This window comes from Myotis lucifugus, unplaced genomic scaffold, assembly GCF_000147115.1.
Source record: "Myotis lucifugus unplaced genomic scaffold, Myoluc2.0 scaffold_83, whole genome shotgun sequence".
NCBI lineage: Eukaryota > Metazoa > Chordata > Mammalia > Chiroptera > Vespertilionidae > Myotis > Myotis lucifugus.
Window position 1 is genome coordinate 200,224 of NW_005871131.1, and position 22,130 is coordinate 222,353.

The 22,130-nt window shown below is 62.8% G+C and overlaps 1 protein-coding gene across 5 annotated transcripts in view; it reads left to right on the top strand.

Moving 5' to 3' along the window:
* STAB1 (stabilin 1) overlaps nt 1-22,130 on the top strand; it is a 28,695-nt gene that overhangs the window by 4,647 nt on the left and 1,918 nt on the right. For 2 of the 5 annotated variants that reach the window (XM_023755644.1, XM_023755641.1), the window contains exons 2-60: nt 1,408-1,544; nt 1,916-2,031; nt 2,617-2,702; nt 2,772-2,841; nt 3,220-3,315; nt 3,612-3,722; nt 3,961-4,157; nt 4,366-4,496; nt 4,663-4,790; nt 5,253-5,341; nt 5,529-5,672; nt 5,807-5,947; nt 6,106-6,168; nt 6,436-6,549; nt 6,650-6,703; nt 6,917-6,997; nt 7,367-7,525; nt 7,933-7,998; nt 8,211-8,306; nt 8,537-8,623; nt 9,087-9,198; nt 9,586-9,772; nt 9,874-9,967; nt 10,072-10,230; nt 11,710-11,805; nt 12,436-12,531; nt 12,640-12,687; nt 12,863-12,993; nt 13,154-13,265; nt 13,695-13,772; nt 13,859-13,957; nt 14,102-14,200; nt 14,316-14,447; nt 14,608-14,736; nt 14,913-14,969; nt 15,341-15,424; nt 15,882-16,077; nt 16,202-16,297; nt 16,387-16,432; nt 16,533-16,609; nt 16,816-16,941; nt 17,140-17,213; nt 17,334-17,408; nt 17,665-17,787; nt 18,073-18,120; nt 18,331-18,408; nt 18,500-18,646; nt 19,032-19,172; nt 19,260-19,319; nt 19,661-19,837; nt 19,920-20,006; nt 20,118-20,267; nt 20,359-20,415; nt 20,496-20,679; nt 21,002-21,151; nt 21,252-21,356; nt 21,511-21,618; nt 21,700-21,893; nt 21,982-22,126. In XM_023755644.1, the coding sequence (XP_023611412.1) occupies nt 1,408-1,544; nt 1,916-2,031; nt 2,617-2,702; nt 2,772-2,841; nt 3,220-3,315; nt 3,612-3,722; nt 3,961-4,157; nt 4,366-4,496; nt 4,663-4,790; nt 5,253-5,341; nt 5,529-5,672; nt 5,807-5,947; nt 6,106-6,168; nt 6,436-6,549; nt 6,650-6,703; nt 6,917-6,997; nt 7,367-7,525; nt 7,933-7,998; nt 8,211-8,306; nt 8,537-8,623; nt 9,087-9,198; nt 9,586-9,772; nt 9,874-9,967; nt 10,072-10,230; nt 11,710-11,805; nt 12,436-12,531; nt 12,640-12,687; nt 12,863-12,993; nt 13,154-13,265; nt 13,695-13,772; nt 13,859-13,957; nt 14,102-14,200; nt 14,316-14,447; nt 14,608-14,736; nt 14,913-14,969; nt 15,341-15,424; nt 15,882-16,077; nt 16,202-16,297; nt 16,387-16,432; nt 16,533-16,609; nt 16,816-16,941; nt 17,140-17,213; nt 17,334-17,408; nt 17,665-17,787; nt 18,073-18,120; nt 18,331-18,408; nt 18,500-18,646; nt 19,032-19,172; nt 19,260-19,319; nt 19,661-19,837; nt 19,920-20,006; nt 20,118-20,267; nt 20,359-20,415; nt 20,496-20,679; nt 21,002-21,151; nt 21,252-21,356; nt 21,511-21,618; nt 21,700-21,893; nt 21,982-22,126 (6,523 nt within the window). Of the gene's footprint in view, nt 1-1,407; nt 1,545-1,915; nt 2,032-2,616; nt 2,703-2,771; nt 2,842-3,219; nt 3,316-3,611; nt 3,723-3,960; nt 4,158-4,365; nt 4,497-4,662; nt 4,791-5,252; nt 5,342-5,528; nt 5,673-5,803; nt 5,948-6,105; nt 6,169-6,435; nt 6,550-6,649; nt 6,704-6,916; nt 6,998-7,366; nt 7,526-7,932; nt 7,999-8,210; nt 8,307-8,536; nt 8,624-9,086; nt 9,199-9,585; nt 9,773-9,873; nt 9,968-10,071; nt 10,231-11,709; nt 11,806-12,435; nt 12,532-12,639; nt 12,688-12,862; nt 12,994-13,153; nt 13,266-13,694; nt 13,773-13,858; nt 13,958-14,101; nt 14,201-14,315; nt 14,448-14,607; nt 14,737-14,912; nt 14,970-15,340; nt 15,425-15,881; nt 16,078-16,201; nt 16,298-16,386; nt 16,433-16,532; nt 16,610-16,815; nt 16,942-17,139; nt 17,214-17,333; nt 17,409-17,664; nt 17,788-18,072; nt 18,121-18,330; nt 18,409-18,499; nt 18,647-19,031; nt 19,173-19,259; nt 19,320-19,660; nt 19,838-19,919; nt 20,268-20,358; nt 20,416-20,495; nt 20,680-21,001; nt 21,152-21,251; nt 21,357-21,510; nt 21,619-21,699; nt 21,894-21,981; nt 22,127-22,130 lie in introns of those variants that run through there. The other 3 variants (XM_023755642.1, XM_023755640.1, XM_023755643.1) reach the window with 2 other exon arrangements.

The window sequence follows — 22,130 nt, forward strand, 5'->3', positions numbered from 1 at the left end:
TCCGGGAAGCCCGCTGCCTGCTGAGCCTTTGCCCTGAGCCAGCAGCTGCCAAACCCTGGAGTTGCCCAACTTCCTAGCCGCTCCCTGGCTCAGCAAAGACCCAGCCTGGGGTGGGGAATGAGACCTCACTCCCGGCCCTGAGGCCGCTCGCAGCAACTTCCCTCTGCAGACCGCAGAGGCTCGAGCGGAAAGGGGCAAATCACAGCGGTGGCAAAAGGCCGTTTCTCTTCTCGCTTTGAGAGGCCACATCCCTGATGTGTTCTAGGAAAGAGATGTCCTGTGCTCTTTGGACCAGTGTGGTCAGCATTTTCTAGATGAAAACATCTTAGGCTTCCAGGCCGTTCCCCAAGCTCCCCCTTCACCAGGCACACCTTCCCGTGGCCCCTTCTCCCACTCACATTGCTTCCGTCCCTCTGAGGTGCCCTGCTGTCGGTTGTTGGGACTTAGTTGCTGTAGAGGCAGCCCCAGGGAGGGGCTTGCAGGAGCTATATGAACGTGGCTGCAGAGCTTGGCACTCTCAGGGGGCGGGCAGCCTCTCCCCCCAACCCCCACCTCTGTTTTCCTTGCAGCAGCCAGAGAGCCCTTTAAAACACAAACTGAGCCTCGATGGCCTCGGCCAAGTCTCCTGCCTCCTTCAGGTCCTACCTCAATTGTCACCTCCTCCAGGAAGTTGCCTGGGCCTGCAGCCTGGCTCCTCTCAGCTCCCTCACCACCAGCATTGCCCATTTGATGATGGACAGTGGACCGCTGGGTCCAGCCAGTGGGGCCGTGAGCCAGGCCCTGGGTCAGGGCTCCCAGAACATGACAGATGCCCTCACATGCCTGCCCCCGAGAGCCAGCCTCCCGGGTCTGGGCAGGCTCCTGGGTCCCTTGGGCTTGCGGAGGGTCATTTGGCAACAGGTGCAGATATGCTCGGAGCAGAGTGGGGACAGGTCTCCCCTCCCAGTGTCAGCCACATCGTTTACTGTTTTATTTTTAAGTGAAAGGTGAGACTTAGCACTAGGTGGAGAGTCCGGGTTCTAATCCCTGATTTGCACGCTGTCACTGGGTAGCTCTGAGCAAGGGCCACCCACTGGGGGGTTCAGTTTCCTCATCTGAATGGGTTGAGGTGGAACTAAGTGGCTAGATTCCCTTCGTGTCGGAAGTATAGACTCTGAGACTTCCGGCCATGCCTGCAGGGCCCTGGGCAAAGGTATGCGGCTGTGGACATAGGGACATGCCGTGGCAGTCACAACCCGTGGCAGGCAGGTATCCCCGTGTCTCGGGGCCTTCCCTGTCCTCATCGCATCCCCACTAAGCAGGTGGGAAACCAAGGCCTGGAGAGGGATGCGAGGCCCTGCCTGGTCAGGACAGTCAGGACTGGTCCAGGGTCCAGGCCCCTCATTCCAAATCCCACCCGTGGCCCAGGTGTGGTCCAGACGCTGCGATGTGAAGACCAAGTTTGTCACTCACATACCCTGCACCGTGTGCCCCGCCATCAAGAAGCGGGTGTGTCCCTCGGGCTGGCTACGTGAGTTCCCGGAGAAGATATCACAGGACTGCCGGTGTGGACCCCACCCCATCCTGCCCACTTCAGGGTCATCCTGTGGGGTGTCAGGGGGACAGGAGGGGCCGGGCGGGCCTGGCAGGGTCTCACTTATCTACACATTTGTTGGTCCTCCAGTGGGGAAGATAGAAGAACAAGCAAGAGGGTGGGGCAGGTGGTGTTTATTGAGTATCTACTGTGTGCCAGGCCCTGTGCCCACTCTGGGCCCGGCACATAGAGGGGAGGTGGAGTAGGAACACTGCAACCTACATGTCAGGAGGCTGGGGTGGGGGCTGCAGGCTGGGAGCCCTGCCCACCACCCTGCCTACTGTTCTGCCTACTGTTCTACCTACTCCCTTGCCCTCCTCCCTGTCCATCCTTTATCCTCAGCTACGAGGTGCAGCTAGGGGGCTCTCTGGTGTCCATGAGTGGCTGCAGCATGGGATGCTGGAAGGACGTGGTGCAGAAGGCCTGCTGCCCTGGCTACTGGGGTTCCCAGTGTTTCGGTATGGTATGGTGGGGGTGGGGGGTCCCAGTGTTACGGTATGGTATGGTGGGGGGGTCCCAGTGCTATGGTACAGGGGGGTCCCAGTGTTACGGTATGGTACGGTGCGGGGGGGGGGGTCCCAGTGCTATGGTACAGGGGGGTCCCAGTGTTACGGTATGGTACGGTGGGGAGGTCCCAGTGCTATGGTACAGGGGTATTTCAGTGCTATGGTATTGGGGGGTCCCAGTGCTATGGTATTGGGGGGGTCCCAGTGATATGGTACTGGGGGGTCCCAGTGCTATGGTATTGGGGGGTCCCAGTGCTGTGATATGAGGGGCTCCCAGTGCTATGGTACCGGGGGTCCCAGTGCTATGGTACAGCAAGGGGTCCCCACTTAGTTCCTAACACCCCAGCCCTGGGCTCCCCATCTGCAGCATCTGCCTGCATTCCCCTCCACCGTGTTCACTTAATGGACACTTACGGAGCCAACACAGCTGGCCGCCTGACTCTGGCTGCCTTGGGGAGGGGCCACCAAGAGCTGCTGGGGTCAGGGATGATCTAGAGTTCTTAGACCACAGCTGAATTATTGGATGGGGGTCCACAGAGTGCCCTGGAGGGGCAGAGACCCCGTGCAACGGCCATGGCACCTGCCTGGATGGCATAGACAGGAATGGGACCTGCGTGTGCCAGGTGAGAGTCGGGCAGGCGGGGTGGGGGACCGTGGAGGGGCCGCTCTGACTGGGTGTGCTCCTCCACCAGGAAAACTTCAGTGGCTCCGCCTGCCAGGAGTGCCGAGACCCCAACCGGTTCGGGCCTGCCTGTCAGTCAGGTGAGCTCTGGCAGGAGGGCCGGCCAGTGTCCCTGTGGGGGCCTGTGGAGACCCAGCTCAACAACCAGCCCCACCAGCCTCTCTCCCAGCCCCCCAGCCTTTCGCTTCCCCTCTAGGGACACAAACTGGTTCATCACACCTCCAGCCCTTGCAAGGTTCTTGGGGGCTCCTGGAGGGCCTTCTGAAGCCCCCCTGAGCCTCCAGCCTGGGCCAGGTGCCTCCCTGGGCTCCTGCCACCCTGTAGTCCTGCCGCACAGCTCTGCACTCGAAGTTGTGCCTGTTGGAGCTGAATTCTGGAAATGCAGGGGCAGGGGCTTGATGTCCCGTGTGCCCCTGGGTGAGGCTAGGGTCCCACCTGTCCCTGGGTGTTCTTCCCAGTGTGCAGCTGTGTGCATGGCGTGTGCAGACATGGGCCACTCGGGGATGGAAGCTGCCTGTGCTTTGCTGGATACACTGGACCCCACTGTGACCAAGGTGAGCAGTGCTGCGGGGACATCCTGGGCAGCGGGTCCTTGGTGGCCAGAACAGGAGGGGTCGACTGGGTGACAGATGAAGCCTGAACCTCAGCAGGAACTCTTTCTGCACCCTTTTTCTTTCTAAGTAGGAGAGGCTCACAGCTGGTCAGGGGGAGAGGGAGGTCCCATCTGAGGCTCAGAGAGGGCAGGGCGCTGGCCAGAGTCACACAGCAATTTGGGCAGAGCACCTCTGCTCCCGTGTTCCTTTCCAACCTGGGGTTTCGGCCACTGCAATACTCTCCCCTCTCCACGCAGAGCTGCCCGCGTGCCAGGCCCTGCACTGTCCCCGCAACTCCCAGTGCTCCGCCGAGGCCCCCGCCTGCAGGTGCCTGCCTCCCTACACCCAGCAGGGCAGCGAATGCCAAGGTAAGACTGTGACGCGGGGGCAGGGTGAGCAGGCACTGGGAGGATGTCCTTTTAAACCAGCACGTGCCATCTGGCCATTTATAGGGAGGAAGAGCTGTCCCTGAGGGAGGTGAAGGGGGCTTGTCCCCAGAGTCTGGGTCAGCCTGCTCACCCCCTCTTTGAGCCATCCCGCTGGAAGCTGTGGAGGAGACAGGCTCTTGGGAGCTAAGCTCACTTGGGCTTTCTCCCTGCCCTGCAGCCCCTGACCCCTGCCGGCCATCGCCCTGTTCCCCAGTGGCCCAGTGCTCAGTGAGCCCCACCGGGCAGGCACAGTGCCGCTGCCCCGAGAACTACTATGGCGACGGGACAGTGTGTCTGCCCCGGGACCCGTGCAGCACCAGCAATGGTGGCTGCCCCAGCAACTCCACCTTATGTCTGTACGAGGGGCCCGGCAAGGTGAGCCCCTCCGTCCACCCAGCACACTGGCCGTGGGACCCTGGGCAAGTCGAGGGCCTCTGGGAGCCTCAGCTGCCCCATTTGTGAAATGGGGAGAGAACGACACCCTCTTCTCGGAGGGCGGTTTTGGGGACCGAGCAGAGCTCGGTGGGTGTGGCAGATGCCAGCCGTCCTCACGGACCTGATGTCACCCTCTGGCCCTGCCCAGGCCTCCTGCACGTGTAAGCCAGGCCTGGTCAGCATCAACGGCAACGCCTCTGCAGGCTGCTTTGCCTACTGTTCCCCCTTCTCCTGTGACCGGTCAGCTACCTGCCAGGTGACCCCTGATGGAAAGACCAGGTGGGCACTGGGGCCTAGGGGTGGACACCCGGGCAGGGCAGAGAGGGTGGGCTGGGCGAGGGGAGGTGTGCACCCTCAGCTCAAGGCCCTGTGGGGACAGGTGGGGGTGGGCCAGGAGGTGGGGACTGGACCCACCTTCTGCCCTGATCAGTTCTCTGCCCCCTAGCTGTGTGTGCAAGGAGGACCAGGTGGGGGATGGGCGTGCCTGCTACGGACACCTGCTCCACGAGGTGCAGAAGGCCAGTGCCAGCGCAACCAGGACCCTGGGACTGAGAACTGCTCTCGCCATGCTGGGTGTGTGGCCTCGCCCCTGAGCCAGCTCTCCTGCAGGGCGGACTCTGCAGACATAGCTTGCTTTTCGGCCCAAGTACTATGGAGGCAGAGTGTCTGTGGAGGGTGCACGCTGGAGGTGGGAGCTAGTCCCCCAGACCCTGGGGCCCACATCTACCCTAGACCTGGATCCAGTGCCCCCTAGCACAGCTCTCCAAAACCACGGACCGATGCCTTAGGGCAGTGGTTCTCAACCTTCCTAATGCCGCGACCCTTTAATACAGTTCCTCATGTTGTGGTGACCCCCAATTTCATTGTTACAAAGTGAACATCATTAAAGCATAGTGATTAATCACAAAAACAATATGTAATTATATATGTGTTTTCCGATGGTCTTAGGTGAGCCCTGTGAAAGGTCACAGGTTGAGAACCGCTCCCTTAGGGTCTCCCCAGATCCATTCTGACGCACCCTCTCCTGTCCTCCAGACCAGGGCTGCCGGGAGATCCTCACCACATCGGGCCCATTCACCGTGCTGGTGCCGTCCCTCTCCTCCAGGATCTCCTGGACCATGAACGTGAGCCCCTCCCCACTGAGGAGCTGGCCGTGGCCCTTGCCTCCTTCCTGGACCCTGCCCCAGGCCTGTACCCTCTGGGGAACTGAGGCCTGGGAGGCATTGATCCCTTCTGTAGCTCGAGCAGGGTGGCATGAAGAGGACCACCTGCCCCAGGCCCCCTAGGCACTCGATCCCCTTGTGCCCGCAGACATCCTATGCCCAGCAGCTGTGCAGACAGCACATCATCGCCGGGCAGCACATCCTGGAGGACTTGGGGACCCAGCAGCAAACACGCAGGTGGTGGTGGACACTGGCAGGGCAGGAGATCACTGTCACTTTCAACCGCTTCATGGTGAGGAGGGGGGACTGGGGACCAAAGGAGCCCCAGGTGCGGGGACACGGCTCCAGCAAAGGTGTGGAGGTGGGACAGAGTCAGGCCCAGGGCTGGCATGTGGAATCGAAGCCCGGGGTCTCATTTCTCAGCAGAAATATTCCTACAAATACAAAGACCTGCCCCAGCAAACATTCACCATCCACAAGGCCAACTACCCAGCAGCTAACGGCGTCTTCCACATCGTCACTGTCCTGCGGTGGCAGCCCCCACCAGAGCTCCCGACTGACCCCAAGGCAAGCCAGTGTCCTCCTCTGCCCGCACCCTTGCCACTGGGTGACCTCTGACCCCCACAGAATGTAGAGGGTGGTGCTGGGCAGGGCTAGAGCTGCCTCGAGCTGAAGCAGCCTCATTGAGGAGTCCTCTGAGGCCCTAAGCTTGTTCCTTCCTACAGAAAACCATTGGCCAGATCCTTGCCTCCACGGAGGCCTTCAGCCGGTTTGAAACCATCCTAGAGGTGAGTCTGGGGGAAAGGTCCTAGTCTGTCTGATCTTTTGGGCCAGGGCCCCTTATTGTCCGGAATCTGGCTCACAGTGACCTGAGGTTCTGGAGTGGCACAGGCCTTTGCCCCTGCCCCCATCCTAGAACTTGCCCGTCACCATCCTGAGGTTCTGCAGGACCCACCGTTGATGTCTACCACTTATACCTGGTGGGAGTCCCCAGGCAGGGCTCAGCGGTGGAGCTGGCCACACAGCCTCCCTGAGCCTCCCTCCCACCACCACAGAACTGTGGGCTGCCCTCCATCCTGGACGGGCCCGGGCCCTTCACAGTCTTTGCCCCAAGCAACGAGGCTGTGGACAGCTTGCGTGACGGCCGCCTGATCTACCTCTTCACAGCAGTAAGCTCGGCGGGAAGAAGGGGCCGGGGACATGGGGGGCACGAGGGCTGCCCTCTCCCCTACCAGGCCTCCAGCAGCCAAGCCCTCTGTCCCCTGCCAGGGTCTCTCCAAACTGCAGGAGCTGGTGAGGTACCACATCTACAACCATGGCCAGGTGAGGGCCTTCCTCCCAGAGGGTGGCCAGCTTGCACCCGAGGCTGGCCTGTCGGGGGTTTGTGTGTGGGCTGCGGCCTTCCCAGGGGCCCTTCTCCTTTCCTTGCCCGTCTGGACTACTAGACCACAGGGTATCGTCACCTGGAAGGACCAGGTGTGGCCCCAAGGTGTGTGGCTAGTGCCCAGCCTAAGGCCACCCTCTCCTCTGCCCCAGCTGACGGTTGAGAAACTCATCTCCAAGGGCCGCGTCCTCACCATGGCCAACCAGGTCCTGGCTGTGAATATCTCCGTGGAGGTGAGAGCAGGAGCACCGGGGACGAACGGAGGGGCTGGTGATGAGTGGCCAGTCATTCGGCCTCTTTCAGACCTGCCTTCATGCTCCAAGCCTGTGGCCAGCAGGCCCTGGTGGGGGTCGTATGGGCGGCAGCACAGATCAAATCCTGCTCCCGGCGCCCGACAGGCTGGGGGGGCTCCAAGGAGGAGGAGGGGGAGCACGTGGGTGGGGTGCTCCCTGGCAGAAGCCATGTGGTCAGGGCACTGAGGCTGGAGCCCTGTTGCCAGGGCAGGAAGCGTTGCCCAGGAGAAGGGAAAGAGGACAGCAGGGAGGGGAGGCGGAGGCAGGGGCGGGGCTGAGCCTGCTGTCACCCACTGGGCTCTGCCGCAGGGGCGCATCCTGCTGGGACCCGAGGGCGTCCCGCTGCGGAGGGTGGATGTGCAGGCTGCCAATGGCGTGATCCACATGCTGGAGGGCATCCTGCTGCCCCCAACCATCCTGCCCATCCTGCCCAAGCACTGCAGCCAGGAGCAGCACAAGATCGTGGTGGTGAGTGCACGCCGCACAGCCGGCCGTGCTGAGACCCACCCAGGGCTGCTTGTGGAGGGGTCACCCCCGAGGGTGGGCTGGTGGTGGCTCTGGGCCCGGCCGCAGACCCCACAGACCCGCCTGGACTCGCCCACATCCCCTGCTGCTGTTCATGCCTTTGAGGCCTCTCTTGCATCTTCCGCCCCTGTCTGCAGCCTCCCTGCCCAGGCCCGGCCTCACACTCACCCTAAGCTCCTTCCTACCGCAGGGCCTTGGTTCTTGTCTGCCCTCTGCCCACACGCCATCTCCTGGCCCTCCTGCTGTTGCCTCTGTCTCAGACCCAGCCCTCGGCTCCATGCCACTTTCTCAGGGTAGGCTGAACACATAAACCAGGACTGACGCTCTCCCCCTCCCCGTGCCCTGCACAGGGCTCCTGTGTGGACTGCCACGCCCTGAACGCCAGTAGCACCTGCCCGCCTAACAGCGTGAAGCTGGTGAGCAGAGCTTGGCCCCGCCCTGAGGGTGGACTCCTGAGTGCCCGGGGTCAGGGTGGGGCCGTGGGGCTGGGAGGTGAGGCTGGACCTGGAGGTTCAGCACCCCTCAGCCCTGCCGAGGGTGGGAGTGCTGGACCCAGGGAGCCGAGGACTCATGCCCAAGGCTGCCCGAGACCCATACCTGCTGACCGGCTTGGCATGGCCCACCCCAGGACTTGTCCCCCGAGGAGTGTGTCTACACCCATGACCCTACTGGGCTCAACATCCTGAAGAAGGGCTGCGCCCACTACTGCAACCAGACCTTCCTGGTGAGCCTGGGCGGGCACGCTGTCCCTGGTGACCTGGGGCACTCGCTTCTCCCCGGGGCCCCCAGGCTGGGCCGAGCGGCTGCCCTCCTCAGAGAGATGTGCCATCCTAATGGTGGAGAGGGTGTCCCAGGGGGGCCTCACCACCCCCTTGCTCTAGAGAAGGGGCCAGGCGGCAGCAGCAGCTGGGGCAGTGGGGGTGGCATGGGGCAGACACGCTCCATCTCTTACAGAAACCTGACTGCTGCAAAGGGTTCTTTGGGCCTGACTGTGCGCAGTGTCCTGGGGGCTTCTCCAACCCCTGCTATGGCAAAGGCAACGTGAGTCCCCTGCCCCCGGCTGAGATGGGGGGGGCGGGGGGAGACTTCTCCAAGGCAGCCGGTGACTGGCTGGGTGTCTGAGCCAAGTCTGTCTGGCCTCCGGTTCCTCACATCGAGGCATGGAAGTGGAGTCATGTTATAGTTAGGAATAGTTACCTGACAGCTGTCTATATCTACTTTCCTGAAGGCTATTAGTGAGAGGTTTTCTTCTGTGGCCTGTTTTCGCCCCTTCGTGACATGGGGTTGCTTCACGCCTGGCCAGGGAAGGGCGAGGAGCTGTCTGGGTTGGGCAGGCGTCACCGTGAAGCTCCAGGCCTGGGGCCCTTCCGGGGGCAGCTCTGGGCAGCACGGGACCTGGAAGATGCGGAGAGGTCTTCCGGGGGAGCCCAGTCAGCGCAGGAGCAGGTGTTGGGGGGATGTGGAGACCCTCCCCGTGACTGACCCTGCCCCTGCCCGTCGCCAGTGCAGCGATGGGATCCTGGGCAACGGGGCCTGCCTCTGCTTCCCAGACTACAAGGGCGTCGCCTGCCACATCTGCTCCAACCCGAACAAGCACGGAGCCCAGTGCCAGGAAGGTGGGTGTCCTGGCCCGGCTGCCTGCCAGGGAGAGAAGGGTTCTGCTTGGGGAGGGGCTGGGGACCCCAGGAAGGGGACAGAGCCCAGGAGGAAGGGGTCAGCCCCAGGAGCCGGGGAGAAGTCGATGTCTCCTTCACCCCGGACAGGAAGAGAACCGCAGTTTAATCTAAAGCATCTGGGATTTCGGTCAGACAGAGAGGAGAACTGGGTGGGGGAACTGGGGGCAGGGGTGACTGAAAGCAGCAAATGCCCCTCTCATTTCCTCTGCCCACCTTTGACTTGGTGATCCCGAGTGCTGCCCCGTTCCCAGCACTCCCCCAACGGCATTGGCTCCCAGCCAGCCCTGCCCCTGCCTCAGTTTCCCTGCTCCCCTCTCCTCCCTACAGATTGCGGCTGTGTCCATGGTCTATGTGACAATCGTCCAGGCAGTGGGGGGGTGTGTCAGCGTGGCACATGTGCCCCAGGCTTCAGCGGGCGCTTCTGCAACGAGTCCACAGGGAACTGTGGGTCCACGGAGCAGGCCCAGAACTGCCACCTGCACGCCCGCTGCGTTAGCCAGGGGGGCATCGCCAGGTGAGGGCTCGAGCTTCCTCTCTGCCCGTCCATGACTTCACTGCTCAGCCTCTAGCCTCGCCCAGAGGCTCACTGGAGGCCCCTCCCTCCCCCTCCCCCAGGTGTCTCTGTCTCGATGGCTTTGAGGGCGATGGCTTCTCCTGCGCACCCAGCAACCCCTGCTCCCGCCCCGACCGTGGAGGCTGCTCAGAGAACGTCAGTCTCCTTGTCCACTCCCTGAGTCCTGCTTCAGGGGCGGGAGGGGGGACTCCTCTGCCCTCTGCCCTCTGCCCTGACTCGTTTATCCGTGGCTCTCACAGGCCGAGTGTGTCCCTGGGGCCCTGGGCACCCACAACTGCACATGCCACAAAGGCTGGAGCGGGGACGGCCGTGTCTGTGTAGCCATTGACGAGTGTGAGCTGGACACGCGAGGCGGCTGCCACGCTGACGCCCTCTGCAGCTACGTGGGCCCCGGGCAGGTGAGGCACGCCGGCCTGGGGACAGCGTAGGGTGGGGGACATCCGTCCTGGGTCCTCTCCCCACACCCCCTCTGACTCCAGGAATGTCCCCTCCAAGAACTGAAGCTCAGGGTCTCAAGCCTCAGACACAGATGAGAACCAGATCTGAAGTACTGAGTCGTACGACCTGGAAGCATCAGACATGTGCTGGAAGCCATGAGAGGCTCCGGGAGATTTTTTGTTTTGTTTTTTTAAAATAATATTAGAGCATATGGATTTTTAAAAAATGTTTCTTATTGATTTCAGAGAGAGGAAGGGAGAGGGAGAGAGAAACATCGATGAGAGAGAAACATCGGCTCCCTCCTGCATGCCTCCTACTGGGGATCGAGCCCACAACCCGGGCATGTGCCCCACCCGGGAATCAAACGGGTGGCCTCCTGGGGCATGGGACAACATCCAACCAGCTGCACCACACAGGCCGGGCACGGCTCCCGGAGTTTTAATGGAAAGCGCATTCCAGCGCCAGTCTAGGCAGCATTTTTTCCAAATCAGAGGCCTTGACTCCCGTCTCTCAGGGATAAAGAACTCATAACCAAACCAGCGAGTCCTCTGCTCTAACTGGGCACTGGGGCCAGCGTCTCCGGCAGTCAGTTCATTCATTCACTCATCGGCTTCCCACGTGTTACCAGAGCCTGTTCCATGCTAGTTCCTGTTCTAAACGTAGGAATTTGATGTTGAGCAAATCAGGAAGAGACCCCTGCCCCAGGGGAGTGGCAGCCCCAAATCTTTACACTCACGGGCATGGCAATCTCAGACTCGTCACAGCATCTCAGAACCGGGGGCCTTCCGTGTGAAGCGTTTCGGCCTGATACACTCGAGGGCGAACTGGCATTTAAGAGCATCTAATATGCCAGCGGGGAGGCCAGGCCTGGCTGCTTCAGGATCAGCCTCTTCACGGCCCAGGGCTGTGCAGGGGCCCCTGGGCTCCCTGTCCTCCCACACCACCGTGGCCGGAGCCGCCAGCCCAGGGGCTTCGCAGTGAGAGCTCAGCTGCACATGAGCACCGAGCTCCAAACTCCACCAGGAGTTTCAGGTCCAGACCTGAGGGCTGGAGTAAGGCTGAGATGCACCAACTTGCAAACAAGGGCAGCTGAGATCTGGGGAGTCTCGCCAGGCAGTCACCTGCAGTGAGGACAGGCCTCTAAGTGACAGTGGGAAGGATCGGAGCTGCTGAGCAGGGGAGCAGGGTTTGCCCTTGGCAAACACCAGTCCGCTCACCCCATACCGCTGACCCCAGCAGTCCTGGCAGGGTCTCCATGGTTACTTCCCTGCCGATGCCATCACTACCGGACTCATCCCGAGAGCCAGTCTCCCCTCCGGGCCTCAGTCTCCCCATCTGGAGCACAGCTCTCCACGGTGGGACTGGGGGGAGCTCCAGGCCTCCCAGAGGAGCCAAGGGGGTGCTCCTGGTGAGATGAGGCCCTCTGCTCCCCTCTCCAGAGCCGGTGCACCTGCAAGCTGGGATTCGCGGGGGACGGCTACTCGTGCAGTCCTATCGACCCCTGCCGGGCAGGCAACGGTGGCTGCCATGACCTGGTGAGAAGGCTTGGAGCCTGGGGGGTCTCTCTGGGGTGGGCCTTGGCTGCAGCTCTCTGGGTGTCCCTGTCTCTGGTCAGACCGACATCTTTCTAAACCCCAAATCCAAACTGTGTCACCCCCTTTGTCATAGGACAGAGCTTTCACTCTTTATTACGGTCCAGTATTGCCCAGCCTGCTCTCTGCCCTGACCCCCACTGCCCGCCCTCCACACTCCTCTCAAGGTCACTCTGAGCTCCTCGCTGTCCCCTATCTCGCTCGCTCTGAGGCCACCATGCCGCTACCGGTGTATTCCGGAGGCGTATTCCGGAGGCTTCCCGGAGCCACACCTTTGGCCAGCTAGCTCCTTTCCTGAGGGTACAGGCCTCCCCAGACCTGGGCTTCCATGACTCCTCTGTCGTGACGGGGTGGGTGATGTCAAATGCACAGTGATCTGAGCGGCCAGGCACACCAGGGCCAATGCAGCCGGGGCGGCTGGAGAGGCAACCGGTGGGGACAAGTGGTTGGAAAGGCAGATGGTAGGAGGATGGGTGGCCAGGGTGGACAGAGAGATGGAGGATGGGTGCTGTCCAGCTTGCCACATGGGTGCTAAATGGAGGGCCATGATTCTCTGCCCCACCCCCACCCCAGGCCACCTGCCAGGCAGTGGGGGGAGGCCAGCGGGTCTGCACATGCCCCTCTGGCTATGGGGGTGATGGCTTCAGTTGCTACGGAGACATCTTCCAGGTGAGTGGTTCCCTGTGCCGGGGAAGGGGCAGTGCTGGGGTCCCTGGCGGGGGAGGGAGGCTCGGGTTTGTCCCTAAGCCCATGGCCTCAGCTCTTTCCCTCTCCTAGGAGCTGGAGGCAAATGCCCACTTCTCTGCCTTCTACCAGTGGGTTAAGGTAGGACGGGGCAGACTGCTGGGTGGGGCTCACATCCGGGAGGCCTCCTGGACAGGGGTGCCCCATCACATCTCCCTAGCGGGCCGGGGGGCAGGCCTGGAGGCTGGGAGCAGGCGATCTCAGGGTGGGGGCTGCCTTCACCCTCCTCCCGTCCCTCTGCACACGGCATGCACAGAGAGCTGGCATCACGCTTCCTGCCGACAGCCGAGTCACAGCCCTGGTGCCCTCTGAGTCTGCCATCCACAGGCTGAGTCCTGAGGACCAGGCCTTCTGGCTGCAGCCGAGGATGTTGCCACAACTGGTCAGGTGGGCAGCCAGGGTCGGGCCCTGGGAGGGGGCTTCTGTGTGAGGCCAGCTCCTCCCGGGGTTCTCTGCCTGGCATGTGTCCACCCCTGGGGAGAGCCCCGTCCCAGAGGTCTCTGCAGGTTACACTGATCTGTCCCGTGGTCCCCCACTATCCCCGCAGGGCCCATTTTCTCCAGGGGGCCCTCTCTGAGGAGGAGCTGGCCCGGCTGGGTGGGCAGGAGGTGGCCACCCTGAGCCCCACCACACGCTGGGAGATTCACAACATCAGTGGGGTACGTGGTGAACTCTGGGCAGAAAGGGGGGACCATCTAGGGCATGGGAGGGAACTTGAGTGACTGCAGGCTTCCTGGACCAGGGACCCCAGGGGGTGAGATTGGGGTCCCCTCGCCCTGCCCAGGGCTGGGCTCGGAGGGTGTGCCAGGGACACTTTTGCCGCTGGGCTGGGCAGTGTTTGGTCTAGCAGTGACTGCCTGCCAGGGGTTGTCTGTCCATCCTTGTGTGTACACACCCCCCTTTCATGCATGGGCCCTGCTGAGGGTCCATGTGCCCATCTGGTTACTCCTGAGTCTGAGGGTGTCTGGACCAGGCTGAGGGCCACCTGTGGGTGCCTGTGTGCCCAGCAGCCTCTCTGTTGGTGCTACACCCACTCTTACGTGTCTGCCTGTGTCCACTGTGGCTGAGCTCTGCCTGCTGCTTTCCAGAAAGTCTGGGTGCAGAATGCCAGCTTGGACGTGGCTGACCTCCTTGCCACCAATGGTGTCCTACACATCCTCAGCCAGGTATGGTGGCGGGGAGTGTGCCCAGGGCACCGCCCAGGCAGGCCGAGGGCAGTGACATGCTCACTAGCCCCCATGCTCTGTTACAGGTCCTACTGCCTCCCAGAAAGGACGCGCCGCGGGGGCAGGGCCTGCTGCAGCAGCTGGACTCAGTGCCTGCCTTCCACCTCTTCCGGGAGCTGCTGCAGGTGAGGGCGAGAGGAGAGGGGAGTTCATGGTCAGGGGCGCCCTTCCCCAGGTGTGGAGGCGGCTGGCCGGCCCCCAGGGTCAGGACCCAGGGTGATGATGCGATTATGCCATTTCCTGACCCTGACCCCGACCCCTGTCCCTAGAACTACAGTCTGGTGCCCCAGATTGAGGCTGCCACCGCCTACACCATCTTCGTGCCCACAAATCACTCTCTGGAGGCCCAGGGCAACCACAGCAGCCTGGTGAGGTCACTGGGACGGAGTGGGGGGGGGGCGCAAAGGGGCACGATGGGTGGAATGCCAGCCACATCCAGGGCCCTGGGTCGCCCGGGAGTCCCTGAGCTTCTCCTTCCCTCAGGATGCGGACACAGTGCGACACCACGTGGTCCTGGGGGAGGCGCTCTCCTCGGAAACCCTGCAGAGGGGCGGACACCGGAACTCCCTCCTGGGCCCGGCTCACTGGCTTGTCTTCTACAACCATAGCGGCCAGGTTTGTGGGGACAAGGAGACCTGACCGTGAGGCCCCCTCTCTTTGGAGTTCCTCCGTCTGGGAGCCCCCTGTTCGTGGATAGCCCAGCCCTGAGGTGAGGGTGGACTGGGCTGGGCTGGGCTGAGCTGAGCCGAGCCGAGCCTCCTGCCCCACTTCCCAGCCTGAGGTGAACCACGTGCCGCTGGAAGGCCCGGTGCTGGAGGCTCCTGGCCGCTCGCTCTTCGGCCTGTCGGGAGTCCTGACGGCGGGCTCCAGCCGCTGCCTGCACAGCCATGCCGAGTCCCTACGGGTAAGAGGCCCTGAGGGTGAGCTGCAGGGCCAGGGGAGGGCAGCTGCCTTTCAGAGCTGGGAGGGCGGGAACCTTGGTCGGGGATAGGAGAGCTGTCAGCCTGCCCGAAGGAAGATGGGTTTGGGGCCTCCTCCCAGGGACCACCTGACGCTCTGCAACCCCCCTCTACCCCCCAGGAGAAATGTGTGAACTGCTCCCGGAAATTCCGCTGCTCTCGGGGCTTTGAGCTGGAGGTGAGGCTGGACTGGCGCATCCCATCCCCGCCTCACCTGCTCTCCCTGCCCCCAGCTCTGCTCGCCCAGGTGTGGGGCCCTGGGAGGGCATGACCTCTCCACTCCCTGGTAGAGGCCTGGAGGCCTGGGCCCAGGTCTGCCCGGAGCAGGCCTCACTCAGACTTGCACCCGGAGGCCTGTGACCTGTGGCCCAGGCCTGGATCCTGCCCGCCCTCTTCTCAGCAGGTCTCTGTGTCTCATCTAGCTGCCCCTCTGCTCTCCTGCTCATGCCTTACCCTCTGAGACCTGTGGTCCCTCTGTCTGTCTCCCCGGTCACAGTCCTGCCCTACCCAAGCCACCGGCTGAGCCCTCCTGCCTGTTCCCATTTGCAGGACACTCCCAAGAAGAGCTGCGTCTACCGATCTGGCTATTCCTTCTCCCGGGGCTGCTCTTACACGTGTGCCAAGAAGATCCAGGTTTGCCCTGAGCCTTCACACCCATATCTTTGACCAGAATGAAGAGGGGGTCCGGGGAGAGCCCAGATTAGATGTCAAGGGCAGAAGCAGGGTTGGGACTAGACAAGGCCAGTGAAGCAAGGGCCCAGGAAAAGGGGAAGAGACAGGTCGAGGCCAGAGGGGCCAGTGTTTGTTCCTGTGGCCATGCCCCCAGGGAGGGGGAGGGGGGAGGAGAAAGGCCCAGAGTGAACCATCAGCCAAGCCCCAGGGGCAGCACCTGGGTCCAGCGCGGCCCCTCACTGTGGGACCTGGCACAGCCCTGCCACGGGGAGGGCTGTCCGTGGGCTCCTTCCCCCTGGATCCTCTGGCTTTGTTCTATGGCTTTGTTCCCAAGATGCCCTCCCCACTCCCAGCATTTTGCTTCTCCTTGATGTCTGTCCTGGCCTGTGCGGGCCTCTCCTTGCACCCCTCCCCGCAGGTGCCCGACTGCTGCCCCGGTTTCTTTGGCACCCTGTGCGAGCCATGCCCGGGGGGTCTGGGTGGGGTGTGCTCGGGCCGCGGACAGTGCCAGGACAGGCTTCTGGGCAGTGGGGAGTGCCGCTGCCACGAGGGCTTCCACGGAACAGCCTGTGAGATGTGTGAGCTGGGCCGCTACGGGCCCAACTGCACTGGAGGTGAGGACCGGGGAGGGGGCAGGAGCGGTCGGTATCCTGGCCACAGACAGCAGTCACGGAGATACTGCAGCAGGGGCAGGACAGAAGCCGCGGGTAACTCCTGTCCTCCTTTGTCCACTCCCAGTGTGTGCCTGTGCCCACGGGCTGTGCCAGGAGGGGCTGCGAGGGGACGGAAGCTGTGTCTGTAATGTGGGCTGGCAGGGCCGACGCTGTGACCAGAGTGAGTGGCCCCAAAGGGGGGGCAGGTGACCCTGGGAGGCAGTTTCTGGGTCTGAATGACCAGAACCATCCCATCCTCCTACTCCCCAGAAATCTCTGGTCCTCACTGCCCAATGAAGTGCGACCCTAATGCCAAGTGAGTGAGTTCGGCCTGGAGCAGGTGGGCAGTGGGTGGGGGGACTGGGGTCAGGGCAGGGGCTGGGCGGGCATCGGCTGACTGCTGTCACCCCTCCCAGCTGCGTGCAGGACTCGGCGGCGGCCCCTGCCTGCGTCTGTGCCGCGGGGTACTCAGGCAACGGCACCTCCTGTTCAGGTCCAGCCACACTGAAGCCCCAAGCTCCCCATGAAATTTTGGGGTGGCTTTCCCCGCAGAGCCCTCTCCACTCCTCCTAGATCCAGTCTCTCCCTGTCCCACTCGGGTCTTAGCCTCCCTCTGATCTTTCCTTTCGCCCTTGCCTTCCCCTGTCCCCACTCCATCCCGTGCCTGTTCCTCACAACTCCCTGGGATCATCTACCTAGAGGTGGACCCCTGTGCTCATCACAATGGGGGTTGCTCCCCCCACGCCAACTGCACCAAGGTGGCGCCTGGGCAGCGGACATGCACCTGCCTGGATGGCTACACGGGCGATGGGGAGCTGTGCCAGGGTGAGGCTGGGATCCCCAACCTGGGTGTATGTGGGACCAGGGGTCTGGTTTCATTGATCTCAGTCAGACTAAGAAGGGCTGAGGGGCACATGGGGTGTGGGTCCTGAGGCTGCTGAGAGTAGGGGATGAGCACCCAAATGAATGGATGAATGTAGGGGGCACCAAGGGCCCCCCTCATCCCAATGTCTCTTCCCCCAGAAGCTAACAGCTGTCTCATCCACCATGGGGGCTGCCACGTGCATGCAGAATGTATTCCCACAGGTCCTCAGCAGGTCAGCACAGCAGGGTTGGGCCCTGGTAGGGGGGTGACCAGGGCTGGGGGGCGGGTACTCCTGTCCAGGGTGCTGGCCCACTCTTGGGTCCCAGCAGCCCCCAATCAGGATTTGGGACAGGTCTCCTGCAGCTGCCGCGAGGGTTACCATGGGGACGGCATCCGGACCTGTGAGCTCCTGGACCCCTGCTCCCAGGTCAGGCCCCGAGCTCCACCCCATTTCAAGGGGGAGGAGACCAGGCAGGAACCAGCCCTCCTTGTCCCCAGCAGGGTTCTAAGGGCCTCTGAAGGATGAGCTGCCTCCCCATAGGCTCAAAACTGGCTTCTCAGTAGGAAACAGCTTTGGGGGGTCGGGGGTGTTGGACAGGCATCTTCCTGGCCCCTTTCCCAGGGCTGGTTGGGGCAGAACAGTCCTGGGAGCTACTGATGTCTCTCTCCTGTCCTTGCACCAGAATAATGGAGGCTGCAGCTCCTATGCCGTGTGCAAAAGCACAGGAGATGGTCAGAGGACGTGCACCTGTGACCCAGCCCACAGTGTGGGCGATGGTTTCACCTGCCGTGGCCAAGTCAGACTGGTAATGATGCCCAAGTCGGACTCCTGACCCAGCCTTGGCTATGTCCCGCTTGGGTCTGACCCATGATTTGATCCTGATCCTGGCCCCAACCATGACCCTGAGCCTGACTCCACCGGGCCGATGGTCCATGAAACTAATCCTGCCCCTAGCTCAGACCCCCTGGCTTTCCTGTCCTCATCTCTGTCTTGGCCAGACCTTGGGCTGCAGGTGCGGGGACAGGCACCGGGCCCTAAGTGGGGGCCGTCCCAAATCTGAGCTGGTCCTCCCCGCCCTGCTCCCCCCCAGGAACTCCTTCACGACAGGAACGCCTCATTCTTCAGCCTCCACCTCCTGGTGAGTGACCGGTGCCTCCACTTCCTCTGTCCTGCCTGGGCGCTCTGACCTACAGGCCCCGCCTGCCTGGGCCTTGGTGATCTCGTTTGCTCAGGGGGTTGGCTGGTCTGGCCTCTCAGAATCCAAGTCCTTCCCGGAAGATTCATGCGGGCCCCGAGTTGGTCCTCGGCTGCCCCTCTTCCACTCCAGCTGTCTCCCCTCTTCCCCCAGAAATACAATGAGCTCAAGGGCAAAGGGCCTTTCACAGTCTTCGTGCCGCATGCAGATCTGATGACCAACCTGTCGCGGGTAACAGCTCCCAGGGCAAGGCTGGAGGGCTGGGTGCTGCGTGGCGAAGGCGGCACAGGGCCCCCCTTCACCCTGACGATTCCTCCTCCAGGATGAACTGGCCCGGATCGGAGCCCATCGCCAGCTGGTGTTCCGCTACCACGTGGTGGGCTGCCGGCAGCTGCGCAGCCCCGACCTGCTGGAGGAAGGCTATGTCACCACGCTCTCGGGGCACACACTGCGCTTCAGCGAGAGGGAGGTGAGCCAGGCCCTACCCCAACAGGAGCGGACGCAGACCCAGGACTCCTGCTTCTGAGCTCCCGCCCCTGCGAGCCTGTGCCTGTCCCCAAGCGTTTAAGACCCTCTCCCTTCCCCTGGGCCGGAGCGGGCTCAGTCAGTCGGGGTTGAGTTCCGCTCTGGACCCTGCCCACCACCACGGGCCTGTTTCCTGGCCCCGTGTGGGTCCCCGCTCCCCATCCCTCCTGCGCCCCCTGCTGTTTCCCTGAGAGGTGAGACCCCCTTCCTTCTCGACCCCGCCCACCTGCCTCAAGATTTGCCCAACCAAGGCTCGGTCCCTGCCTCAGGCCCCACCCACAGCTCCTGAGCCACCAATCGCCTTCATTCAGTTTCGGCCTCGCCCCTAGGGCAACATCTACATCAATGACTTCGCACGAGTGGTGAGCAGTGACCACCAGGCGGTGAACGGCGTCTTGCACTTCATTGACCGTGTCCTGCTGCCGCCGGACGTGCTGCACTGGGAGCCTGAGGATGCCCCGATCCTGCGGGTATGACCTGGAAGGCAGGTGGCTGGGGGCTGGAGACCCCTCCTCCCTCCCCACCTGAACGCACAGCTCACCAGCGCCTTTCCCTAGAGAAATGTCACCGCCGCTGCGGACAGCTTCGGTTACAAGATTTTCAGCAACCTTATGACGGTATGCTCCTGTGTGTGAGCCTGCTAGTGTGTGCACAAATGCACGTGTGTGTGTCTGTGCTCAGCTGTGCACACCCACCTGCGTACAGACCTGTCCCCTGTGTGCGTTCAGGCCATGTTTGTGTGTGTGGGCACAAGGATGCGCTGGCTCTGTGTGCCCACGTACCTGACAGTAGTCAGGGGGTGTGCAAGTTTATCCCTTGTATGTTCCCGTAGCTGCCTGAGGTGGCTTCAGAGGAGTGTGGCTGGTGGGGAGGCTGCCCAGGTCTCTGTGGCCCAGCCCCCTACCTCCGCCCTCCAGTCTGACTAGGCTGTGACTGCACACCTCGTCCTCCCTGCCAGGTGGCTGGTCTCCTGCCCCTACTTCGTGATGCGTCCCATAGGCCCTTCACGATGCTGTGGCCCACAGACTCTGCCCTGCGAGCCCTGCCGCCCGACCGCCAGGCCTGGCTGTACCATGAGGACCACCATGACAAGCTGGTATCCATTCTCCTGGGCCACGTGATCCGTAACATAGAGGTGGGTGCACCCCCGACCTTGGTCCCCACTGACTGCCACCCAGCCTGCCTGCCCAGCTCCAACCATGGCTTCATCTGCTCAGGCCGTGGCGTCTGACCTGCCCAACCTGGGCCCACTTCTCACCTTGCACGGGACCCCCATTTCCTTCTCGTGCAGCCGGGCTCGGCCGGTGAGTCTGGGGAGATGGCTGGAGCGAGGGAAGGAGGCAGGGGCCCTGGCATTGAGGGCTGGGCTGCTGTACATCTGTGAGCCCCATGTATCCCACACCCTCTGCCTGCAGGGTGAGCTCATGGTGGGTGAGGATGACGCCCGAATTGTGCAGCGGCACCTGCCCTTTGAAGGTGGCGTGGCCTATGGCATTGACCAGCTGCTGGAACCATCGGGCCTTGGAGGCCGCTGTGACCACTTTGAGATTCGGCCACTGTGGCTGGTAAGGGGGCAGAGGTAGACAGGCAAGGGCCCAAGCCCACCTGTACCGTTCATCCGCCTGACCTTGCTGTATTGGCCCCCATTCTTTCCAGAAGGTTTGCAGCATCTGCGGGCAGGAACCGCCATGTCCTGAGGGTTCACAGGAGCAGGTAAAGAGCTGAGTGGGGGTTTGGTAGGGCCCAGGACCTCCAAGTTCAGGCTGTTTGCAGCCTGACTCCTCTTGGCTCAGGGAAGCCCCCAGCCCTGCCTGCGCTACTTCTCAAAGCTGTGGACATCGCCTGCGCTGCGCTCCTTTACACTGCGCAACCTCTGGGGCCAGCCCCGAAGTCTGGCCAGGGGCTGCCACCGCAACTGTGTCACCATCACCTGGAAGCCCAGCTGCTGCGCTGGCCACTATGGCAGTGAGTGCCGAGGTGAGCATCCGAGGTGACAGACACTGCATTTCTGAGAGGGGTTGGGGAGCTCAGGGGCTGGGGGTGGTGTGTGGATTTTACTAGGAGAGGCTCTAAGAGGTGGAATGGGTGTGTAGATGGTAAAGGACCCCGTGGGGTGTGCTGGGGGCCTGGAGGGTGCTCAGCAGCGTGGGGACTTGGGTGGGTTGCTGCATCTGAAGAACCTGGGCTGTCATTGGGTGGAGGATGGACGGTGTGCCTGGGCTGGGGCTGCTGTGGGGGACAGGGGCAGTCCTGAGGAGAGTCCCTGGCCCCACTTCACTTCTCCTACCCCCACCCCTAGCTTGCCCTGGGGGTCCCAGCCAGCCCTGCAGTAACCGTGGTGTGTGCGTGGACGGCATGAGCGGCAGCGGGCAGTGCAGGTGCCTTTCGGGGTTTGCTGGGACAGCCTGTGAAGTCTGCGCCCCAGGGGCCTTTGGGCCCCATTGCCGAGGTGGGCTGTCCTGCCCCTCCCTGCCCTGCCCTCGCCCCCCCACCCCCCCACTCCCTTGGCCCACGTGCCAACTCCCTCCTCCTGCTGTCGCTTTCTGTAGCCTGTCGCTGTACCTCTCATGGCCACTGTGATGAGGGCCTTGGGGGCTCTGGCTACTGCTTCTGCGACGAGGGCTGGACTGGGCCACTCTGTGAAGTGCAGCTGGGTGAGTGACCCTGTGCTGGTGCCCACCCTGCACACACCAGTGCATGCCCCAACTGCACACTCAGGTGGAGGCACTGAGGGTGGGTGGGATGGAGCTGGGGGCATCCAGGAGGGCAACTACTAACCTTGATATGTGGGGTGGGCCCTGGGGACAGAGCTGCAGCCTGTGTGTGTCCCACCCTGTGCACCCCAGGCAGTATGCCGTGCAGGCAACATCTGCGAATGCAGCCTGGGCTACGAAGGGGATGGCCACACGTGTACAGGTGAGCAGGTGGGAGGGGACATGAGGTGGGAGGCCCATTCCCCTCCTGTCACCTGGTCCAGTCACTCTCTCCCTTCCCCAGTGGCAGACTTGTGCCAGGATGGTCGTGGTGGCTGCAGTGAGCATGCCAACTGCAGCCAGGTAGGGACAGTGGTCACCTGTGCCTGCCTGCCAGACTACGAGGGTGATGGCTGGAGCTGCCGGGCCCGCAACCCCTGCGAAGACAGCCACCGAGGGGGCTGCAGCGAGCATGCGGACTGCCTGAGTACCGGCCCAGTGAGCAGGGGGGAGCCCAGCAGCTGGGTGGGGAGGTCCCAGTGGGTTCCCAATCCCTCAAGGGCACCTGCCTGCTCTCCTGCCCCAGAACACACGGCGCTGTGTGTGCCACGCCGGCTATGTGGGTGATGGACTGCAGTGTCTGGAGGAGCCCGAGCCACCCGTGGACCGCTGCCTGGGCCAGCCCCCACCGTGTCACATGGATGCCGTGTGCACAGACCTGCACTTCCAGGGTGA